This window comes from Pteropus vampyrus, unplaced genomic scaffold (assembly GCF_000151845.1).
Source record: "Pteropus vampyrus isolate Shadow unplaced genomic scaffold, Pvam_2.0 Scaffold144, whole genome shotgun sequence".
In the NCBI taxonomy this organism is placed as follows: domain Eukaryota; kingdom Metazoa; phylum Chordata; class Mammalia; order Chiroptera; family Pteropodidae; genus Pteropus; species Pteropus vampyrus.
In genome coordinates this window covers 119,448-128,859 of record NW_011888925.1, presented here as the reverse complement: position 1 = coordinate 128,859, position 9,412 = coordinate 119,448, and the positions used below count along the sequence as shown (strand labels likewise).

The window sequence follows — 9,412 nt, the reverse complement described above, 5'->3', positions numbered from 1 at the left end:
CTTCAGCACCCCCCAGAATTATCTGGGGTGCTCACTTTTTTGATTGGCCGCCATTCTTTATTTAACACAGGAAAGTTTCTTGCTAAATATCTATGGTCACATATCACCAAACTTTGAATGCAGGTTATATGCATCCTTGGGGCTGCTGCTGCCCTCCCTGTCCCTTGTGAGAGCAGCAGTGACAGCCTTGCACAGGTTTTAGCCACATCAGGCCCCTCTTTGGGCCACCTGGTGACCTGGAACTTTCAAGCCCGTGGGTAGTGGGCTTGGCACCTTTGCTTTGATGGACTCATCCATCGAATGCCATGTTCACTATAAGTTCAAGAAGCATGGACGTGCACACTAGATCCACAGAGGTATCAGTAATACCCTTTCATCAGCCCCAGAGGAAAACAATTCAGAATGTTGTAAACTACTTGAATGTTGTAAATAGATTTTGTTTTGGTGACATTCCTGTAATTAAAACGTGTTCCTTTTCTGGGGGAAAAGAAGAAGTGGCCCGTGAGGGCAAGCCTGTCAGGGAAGCCAGTCCTCCCGGGTGGCTGTAGGTGGGTCTGACATCAGTGCCTCCTTTCAGGTGAGCTCCCAGTGCCTTGCCCGGTCCCACCGACATGAGCCAAGCCACAGGCACTGAAGGGACGTGCACTCTGGGTCCCGGCAGAGACGCACTCAGAACAACACGGGGTTGAGCCCCTGCACTCCCGTCCTGCCGCCACAGGGACTGGTTGACAGATCCCTCTTCTGAGTCTTTGCTTTTCTTCTGTCAGATGAGGCCGCACCCACCTGAGTTCCCTTAGTTCTGGAGGAGGGAAAAGTAGGACCCTAGACAACTTCATTAAAAATTAAGAAGGCTGGAGGTTCTGAAGTGCTGGGTCTGGAGGGGGACTTAGGACTCTGGCTTTCTACAAGGACTCCAGGTGAATCCGATGCACCTGCTGAGAACCCCCTTCCTACCCGCCATGCACACTGCCGAGGTCATGGCTGCTTCCTAGCTGTATGACCTTGGAGCAGGTCACTTCCCTCTCGGCCTCTTCTGAGGTCGGGTCAAAGCGATGCTGACTACAAGGTGGTTGTGAGGGTCCTGGTGACGGCACATACGCAGTGCCGACTCTGTTACAGGCAGGCCGTTCTGACGTGAGAAACCAGGGCACAAAGGGTTAAACAACAGGCTGGTAAGTGGCAGAGGGGCATTCAAACGCAGTCTTGCTCCGGAGTTTAGTCTCCTGAGTGGTTCTCAAAGTGTGTTCCAGGGACCCCTAGGAGTCTCCGAGACCCTTTCGGGCGGTCCATGAGGTCAGAATAATTTTCATAATCTAGGACACTATTTTCCTTTCTACTTTCTCACTTGAGTACACAGTGGTGTTTTCAGAGGGTACGTAGCCTGTGATCACATCATCATTCTGGCAGTCAGTGTGTGTGCTTGCGAACTCCTGTGTTTTGAAAACTCCTCACTTTCAATTTCGAATACGGTAAACGTTGATAGCTAAAATCCACATAAATGAAAATTCTTTGGGCTCTTCGGTTAGGAGTGAAAGGTGTCCTGAGACCAAAAAGTGTCCACTCTGCTGCCCGAGGCTGTGCTGCCTTAGGTGTGGTATTTGTCGGACACGGAGGGGCATGGAGCGTGACACCTCCCGTCACAAGTGGCTGAGGCGGAGAGTTGGTGCCCGTCCTGGGGAGTGGCGGCTGTGCTCAAGGCTCTCCTGGCGGGTGCGTGCTAACGTCCCGAGGTGTGAGCGTGCGCCTGGACCTGCAGGGCCATTGCCGATGACACTGCTAAGCATACTGTGTGCGTGCGGCTGGCCAGCTGCCCACACGGCATCTTCCATTCTCTGCCCGGGGTATCTGTGCTCAGCCTGCCTGCAGTCTGAGCGGACACCCTGTTCTGTGTGTGGCAGGTTCCTCCTTGGGGGGAGTGGGGGGGGGCACTGCTGCCGCTGAGCCCAGCAAGTTCTCAGCCGGCCGTCGTGGAGGCCCCAGGAATAAATAAGTTCCGCGGTGCTGGAGTCTTTCACCAGCATTTGCTGCGGGCCAGGCCTCGTACCACGCCCGTCCCGTGCTCTGCACGCTATCGCTATCATCGAACCTCGTACCAGCCCACCTTAGGGACGAAGAACCCGAGGCTCAGGGAGGCTCCACGTAGGCGAGGTCCCGCAGCTGGTAGGTGGCAGCCCGGGACTCAGACTAGGTGTGTCTGACTGAGCCCGTGCCCCTGGCTTATGTCAGACCCTCAGAAGGTCGCTGCGCTTGTCCTGCTCACGGCGGAGCCCTCCGTGTTCAGTGCGCTGGTTCTGCTGCTTCCCGGGGCCGGTGCGTCTGCCGCTCCCCTGTCCCCTGGGGCAGCAGGGCGAGGTGTGGACGGAGTACAGTTTTGAATGGGACCGTTGTTGCCACCTCGCAGGATGAGGACGGACAGTCCTGTGAAACTCGTGCTGCTGTGCTCGGTAACTGGTGCCCTCACTGTCACATGACTGGCGAGGAACTGTTGCCTTTTCTGAGTCTGCTGCATCAGCATCTCCTGGAGAGAGTGGGTTTCCGGCCCGCCTTGGCTCACTGACACAGCTCCGCAGGTGGGGCTGGGCCACCTACATTCTCAGGGAGTGTCTCCTGGGATTCAGGTGCATGCCTGAAGCTCGGCATGCCTGCCCTGCGAGTCAGGGGCTCCATTCAGCCCTCAGGGATTAGCAGGCAGTGGTGGGACCGTGTGTGGATAGCTTTTATCACGGGGTGCCCCTTTACTGGCACACCTCGCTGTATGCCCTTCGCTTTGTTGTGTTGCACAGGTGTCGCGTTTTTTACAAACTGGAGGCAAAACCCGCCACCAGCAAAAAGATTACCTTCCGCTTTGTTGCGACACTCATTTTTTTTTCAGTGGGCTGGAGCCAAACCCACAGGATCTCTGAGGTATGCCTGTAATTTGTTGTCCAAACCGGGGCACTCTGGAGCATAAAAAGGGACACTGTTAATGAGCTATGCTGGGACCTGAGGAGTAAAGCAGGACTTTCTTGGTAAATGGGGGAGCATGGTCAGTATTTATTAGTCTCTCTTTCCACTTTTCCGATGACCCTAGGAAACGCCTCTCCCTTTCTATGACAGATGGGGAAACTGAGGCCCAGAGAAGGTTGCTTCTGAGTCTGACCTTGGTCCTTGATTTCAGAACATCCCTTTGGCCGAGTAATCAGCACTGACTCCTCCCTGGGTGCTGGTGCAGGGTGCGGGGGTGCACGGACTCCAGATACCCTGTAGCGTTGGAATCTTTAGAAAACTAACATAATCTTTATAATGAGAAAAACCAGCAGTAAGCCTATAAAGCGCATATCTAGGAAAGATAAAAAAAAAACAGAGGATTTCGTCAGCAGAAAGGAAGCCAGTACTGGGTGTGTTTCAGTGTTTGTGCTGCTTCTCGGTCCCTGGGGCCTGGATGGGACCCCTTGTTACACAGACCATCTCGCAGTGTCCCTCTGGGCAGAATGACAGATGGAAAGACTGCTGAAACCGGCGCTTCATCAGAACAGACGTTCTCTTCCACTCGGTCCATTTCTTTTTCTCCCGATTGCCTTAGAGGCCAGTTTGGTGATTTTTTTCCATTGTGGTGATGAGGAGGATGTGACTGTGACAGTCCATTTTTGTGGCATGTGGCAAGGACTGCAGTCGCAGAGAACACCTGAGGGGGCCCAAGGTTGTTGGTGTCCTAAATATAACAAGCAGCGACGCACTCGTGCCTGTGATGTTGAAGCCGCAAGGCCCCTGCGTGTGAAGGTTGGGTGTATTTCTGGTTCGGACGGAAATAGACACCTACCAGCGGGCGTGCTGGCGCCGGGGCCCGCGGGCCTCCTCGGGCCAGCTTCATCTCCGTCCCTGGCTGCCTGGCTCACTCCTGCCTCTTCCATCTGCTCTTCGTGGAGCTGCATCAGCATTTTCTCTCTGGCTGCCGAGTGCTTGCACACATCCTGCTGTTCATGGTTTGGCTGGAAGGAGTGGCTCCTTGGTCTCCCTGGGGAGAGGTGGTGGCTGGGGTGGCAGGAATACACTTCCCGGGACCCTCACCCCTCCTTGAGCCTCCCCGTGGAGTGGGAGCACCTTGGAAAACTCATTTTTCTTTGACAGATCATGTGTACGGGCTCACGGTCTCTTCCCCACGAGCTGCCTCTTTTCCTCATGGCGGTGTTGTTATGTGTTCCCAGGGAAGGATGGAGACCCTGAAAGAGAAGACTCTGGAGGAGCTGGAGGAGATGCAGAATGACCCGGAGGCCATTGACCGGCTGGCCCAGGAGTCCCCCGAGGTAGAGGGAGACAGTCATTGGGCCCAAGAAAGGCCAGCAGATGGGACCACGGCCCTTCTTAAGGATGCTGGCTTATTGGGAATTTGGGCCAAGTTCATCTTCCTTTTCTGTGGCTTTCTCCCAGCCAGAGCCACCCCTGACGTGTCAGCCCAGTTCCTGGGCACCCCGGAGGCGTAGGGGGCAGTGCTCGGGGGTCCAGAGCCCTCAGTGAACCCACGTGCCCCAGGAGTCCCGCACTGTTCTTCCAGCCTGAGTCTGGAGGCAGTTGCTAAAAGCATGGTACTGTTTTGTAGCTGCCTTTCTTTCCCCAGGGGCCTCGTGGCCCTGCTTCTCCAGGAGGAGCCATTCTCGGGCTGGGGTTGGGCTCAACTCCTCTTTGATCCTGTTTCCTGTCATAGCTGGCAACTGACCCTCTCAGCCTCCAATCACAGTCCTCATGGGAATAAAAAGAGCCTTCTGTACAGAGCCTGACACCTTAATAAAGGCCTTTCCTGTCCTCCCCGTCTCCGGTACCCCGTGACTGGATGTGGCCACAGAGCTGCAGCTATGCAGTTGTGCCTAGGGTGGCTGCAGCCTGTCCACAGCTCTGCAGGCTGCCGCCTGCCGCTCCTAACGTTAGGGAGAAACAAACGCAGATCTGCCAGGCTCATTTGACTGGCATTTGGATGTTTTTTTTTTTTTTGACCGATGCACAGGTGTGATGTATCTCTTCTGTGAGTTCCCGATATGTTCACCAAAGAAAGGGAGCCACCCCATCCAGCTTCTCCGTGCTGCCACCTCCCCAGGGCAGTTTCCTCTCTGTGAGGGGGAAGCTCCTCGCTGTTTTGTGCCTTCACTGCCCCCCACCACGGGTCCTCTACCCACGTGGGCAAGCTTTGCTGGGGCCGCAGGGGACGATGTGTCAGGCAGGGGATGGGGAGAGGTACGGGGACTCGGGGTGGCACTCCCTGCCCGCCCTGAGCTCGTTCAGCGGGGACGTGAAGCAAGGCTCGTGTTGGTTAAATGCCGAGGCCGCCTCAGGTGGTTCATGAGGCCCTGAGCTCTGCCAGGGCCGCGTCTGCGCTGGCACAGAGCTGGGCACGGCGCAGGTCTCCCCGCCGCCACCTGCCATTCTCCGTCAGTCACACAGTAAGCACCAAGTGTTTCTTAAAATCTGCCATGAGCACAGTGCTTTAAAGCACACGCTTCGTAGAAGCAAGCCTTTACAGAATTAGAATTAGTCGACATCCAGGCGCGGCAGGCCGATAGGATCTGTGGCAGGGTGCCCAGAATCTGTGGAAAATGTAAGCAGAAACCCCTCTCGGGCAAACGGCAACTTGAGTTTTGTGACACGCAACCTCGTCTGGCTAATTGATTTGAATTCTCGGGGGAAAACGCTCGTGGGATCTCGGGGAACGAAGGAGGGTGGACTACGTAGACTTTCAAAGCCCCTCGGACTAGATTTTCTACAGGGGGCCATCAAACGATAATTGAGTCGCTGTAAGACTGTGAGGAGAGAAATGAGAGCTCGTTTGATTTTAGGTAGGAACATTGCCCGGCGAACAGGGATTAGTAGGGGACAGCTCTGCATAGAAGAGCGTGACTTGTGGGGTGAGCCCTTTGGGGCAGGGTACTAGAACTGTTTTTGTTGACCCCTTATAAATGACTGGTGGGGGGCTTCATAGTTAACCCCAGTGGAGAAAGATCTGGGGAGGCTGTGGGGAGAAGGGACAGAATTGATAGGACAAGATTTAGGGGAAACCGATACAGCAAAGATTTATTAGTTAAGACCCAGAGAAAAGGCAGTGGACGCACATGAGGGTCAGAGGATCTTCGGGGCCCCCTAAGGGACAGCTGAGCGGGAGGCCTTCAGTCTTCCCTCTCTGTGTCAGCCACATAAGTAAATAAAGCTTTGCGGCTAATAAAAATGAGATTGAAACTTCCCAGTGTCAGTGTCCCCGAGTCAGTGTGCTTGCTGAGTGGCTCGAGATGGTATTTGTGGCAGCAAACCAGACCACCTAGCTGTGGGGCACTTGCCCTCATGGGCAGACCAGACTCCAAGAGACCATGGTGGGCCCCGCCCTCCCAGTGCCCCTGCGGCCGCATCCTTGGAGGGAAGATAACTGTGACCCCCTCTTTCCAGTCCAGAGCGTGAAGGACAGGCTCCAGGCCTGCCCCAGAGCGCAGGTCTCAAGACCCTGTGAATGGGGGTTGGCAGGAGGGCGTCCTCCCTGAAGTCCCCTCTTCCAGGATGCCTATGGCCTCTTGTGCCCGTTGGGGAACAAGCCATTAAGGCTCGGTTCGTCATGTGCTGACTGTGGTGGAGAAGCTGCCCAGTGGCTCCCGTGTGGAAGCTGGTCTTGCCTAGCTGTGCCCTGAGCCCTCCACTGGCTGCTGAGTCCTCTCCTGGTGCCACATGATGCTGTAGGTGTATTGTCCCTGCTGTCTCAGGGGTGGCGGGTCATCTCCATAAAGATGACTCCCTGGCAGATGGACAGGGCTTCAGTTCATAGCAGCTCTGGGAAGGGTTCCCGTGGCTGTCACCTCACCAGCTGGTGGCAACGAAAGACCTGGCTGAGGGCACAGCGCTGCTCAGCTTGGGGACGTGCTTTCAGGGGGCACATAGAGGTGCAGAGGTTGGCATTAGGGCCTCAGGTGGCCGCAGGTCGCCTGTGTTGGTGGGAGTCCTCTGCCGGCTGTGGGACTCCTCCCATAGTTCTTAGGGGCACTCTGTTCATTCATCCACACAGCTTCTTTGCAGGACACACGTGGCCTAGGAGGTGGGGACAGGTCTGAATCAGTGTCAGTCTGGCCATGACTTTCTCACCTCTCAGAGAAGCTGTCTTTGTAGCCTCTTTGCATGTCTGGCTTGTGGCCTGGCCTAGGCCACCTTAGTCCTCAGAGCAGGTCTCTTGACTCTGAATCCTGTGGGTAAGTGGTTGAGGCTTCTGGTCCCTTCCCTCTTAGAAAGCTGGTGCTTTCTTGTATAGCTTGGTCCCCCCTCCTCTGCTCTGCACAGCCCATGGTGGGCCTGGCTCCTGCTCATCGCATGGCCTCGGGCAAGCTGTCGACTTCCAGTGTCAGTTTCCCACGTGGATCCACCACATAGGCTGTTGGATTCAGGATTCGGTGAGGTGCCTGAGTCAGTGCTTGTTCAGCGTTGGAACCCAGGTCCATCTGACTCTATCTGAGGGCTGAGTATTGTGGTTCCCCACGGTGGGCGATGAGTCCCAGAAGCCCCTGGTCCAAGCTGCCACGAGCTGAGGGATGGTGGCGATGCCGATGGTCAAGTGTCCTATTCTTTTAGGTCCAGGACCTGCAGCTGGAGCGGGAGATGGCACTGGCCACCAACCGGAGCCTGGCTGAGCAGAACCTGGAGTTCCAAGGTCCCCTAGAGATCAGCCGCTCTAACCTCTCCGACAAGTACCAGGAGCTCCGGAAGCTCGTGGAGCGGTGCCAGGAGCAGAAGGCAAAGCTGGGTAGGGGCAGCCGGACCCCGGGAGTGTGCTCTGGGAGCTCCTGTGAACTCAGGGGCCCGCTCGAGGTTGGACTGGGGAGAGATGCTGGAAGAGCGTGGAAGAATAGATGCCCCCTCCCTCCCCCAGGACAGGAACGGGCCTGCAGAGTCTGAGGGTCGCCACGCCCCAGCCCTGCGTAAGCGCCTTACGTACATTTTTCCACAACAGCCATGAAGGGGTAGATGGTGTTACTGTCATTTCATAGATGAGAAAAAGGAAGCCCAAAGAGATTCAAGAACTTGGCCAGGGGTACACAGCCAGCTGGAGATGGGGTTGGGATTTGACAGAGAGCCCGCACCCTGCCCTGCAGCCGTTAACTTGGCCACCTCAGCTTTTGTGCTCTGCATAGTGGGTCCAGGTTCTCTGTGTCCTGGGACCTGCCATCTGGGAAGGTGAGAGGGGCTGTCCCTGGGGTTCGGTGGTCAGACAGGTGAAGTCAGTCCCCTGTGAGGCAGAAGCGGGCTAGGGTTGGTCGGTGGGCTCTGAAGCCCAGCTCCTGGCTTCCCAGGCTGGCCGCAGGGAGGCTGGTGAGCAGAGGTCTGCGTTGGGCTCCTTTGAGCTCTCTGCTCAGGAAGGTGACCTGAGGGACTGGAAGGGGCTCTGCAGCAGCCCAGGGTGGGGGCTGGGCCCCCGTGTACACCGAGGACCCTTGAGAGCCTTTGTTGAAACCTCAGCCTCCAACACCGAGTCGAGAGGCTCTTTTGAAATGTTCCCCCTTCTGCCCTCCCTTCCAGAGAAATTTTCTTCAGCACTGCAGCTGGGGACCTTGTTAGACCTCCTGCAAATCGAAGGCATGAAGATTGAAGAAGAGTCTGAGGTGAGGTAGCCCGTGACACCCCCTCTTCCTTGAATAACGTCAGCCCCTGGAGCAGGAGCCCTTGTAATGGGCACTGGATGTCTGCAGAGGGTGGCACAGGGGTACTTTCGTAGGTGGCAAAGATGAGTGACACCTTTAGTCCCAGCGGAGGCCTTTTTAGACACAGAACGGGAACCCATTCTCACTGGCTGAAGCAGAAATGGGCGACGGAGAGCATGGTCATGGCGAGCTGGGGACCCGGGTGGAGGGCAGTGCAGCAAGAGCCCCCAAGGACTGAAGCCAGGCCCCAGCCCCTTCTCAGCGGGGCTGCCGGTCTCTTTCCTGCTTCCCTGAGCGTCAACGCGTTCTCTGCGGTGGGCCGGAGCTCCCCACTTCCCCGTGCTCCGGGAGGAAGAAGCTGCCTTGGGCCTCCCGGCCCCTGGGCCGGCCTGCATGAGTGACGGAGGGACTAGTGCTCATTCAGTTACTCCACACATAGATGTGGTAGCCAGCGGAGGGCTGACACAGTGCCAGGGGCAGGGGATAGCGGTGACCATGACTGACAGTCCCTGCCCTCCAGGAGTTGATGTCCTGGTGAGGGAGAATAAACAAATGAGTGTGCGTCAGCAGTGATGAGGACCATAAGGAGAAGTCCCCAGAGCGGGGCCAGAGAAGGCAGGGAGTGCCTGGGAATGCCTGAGGCTGCCGGGCTGGGAGCCTGTGGGTGGCCTTGTTCTCAGTAGGCCCCTGTCGTCACCGGGCCTGTCTTCCAGACCATGGCTGAGAAGTTCCTGGAGGGCGAGGTGCCTTTGGAGACGTTTCTGGAGAACTTTGCC

The 9,412-nt window shown here is 56.5% G+C and overlaps 1 protein-coding gene across 1 annotated transcript in view; it reads left to right on the top strand.

Annotated features, from left to right (window-relative positions):
- The window catches only part of VPS37C (VPS37C, ESCRT-I subunit), a 28,631-nt gene that overhangs the window by 18,449 nt on the left and 770 nt on the right, over positions 1–9,412 (top strand). Inside the window, exons 2-5 of the mRNA XM_011368950.2 lie at positions 4,185–4,283; positions 7,570–7,741; positions 8,515–8,597; positions 9,350–9,409. Of these exons, the coding sequence (XP_011367252.1) occupies positions 4,191–4,283; positions 7,570–7,741; positions 8,515–8,597; positions 9,350–9,409 (408 nt within the window). The 5' untranslated portion in view covers positions 4,185–4,190. The remainder of the gene's footprint in view (positions 1–4,184; positions 4,284–7,569; positions 7,742–8,514; positions 8,598–9,349; positions 9,410–9,412) is intronic.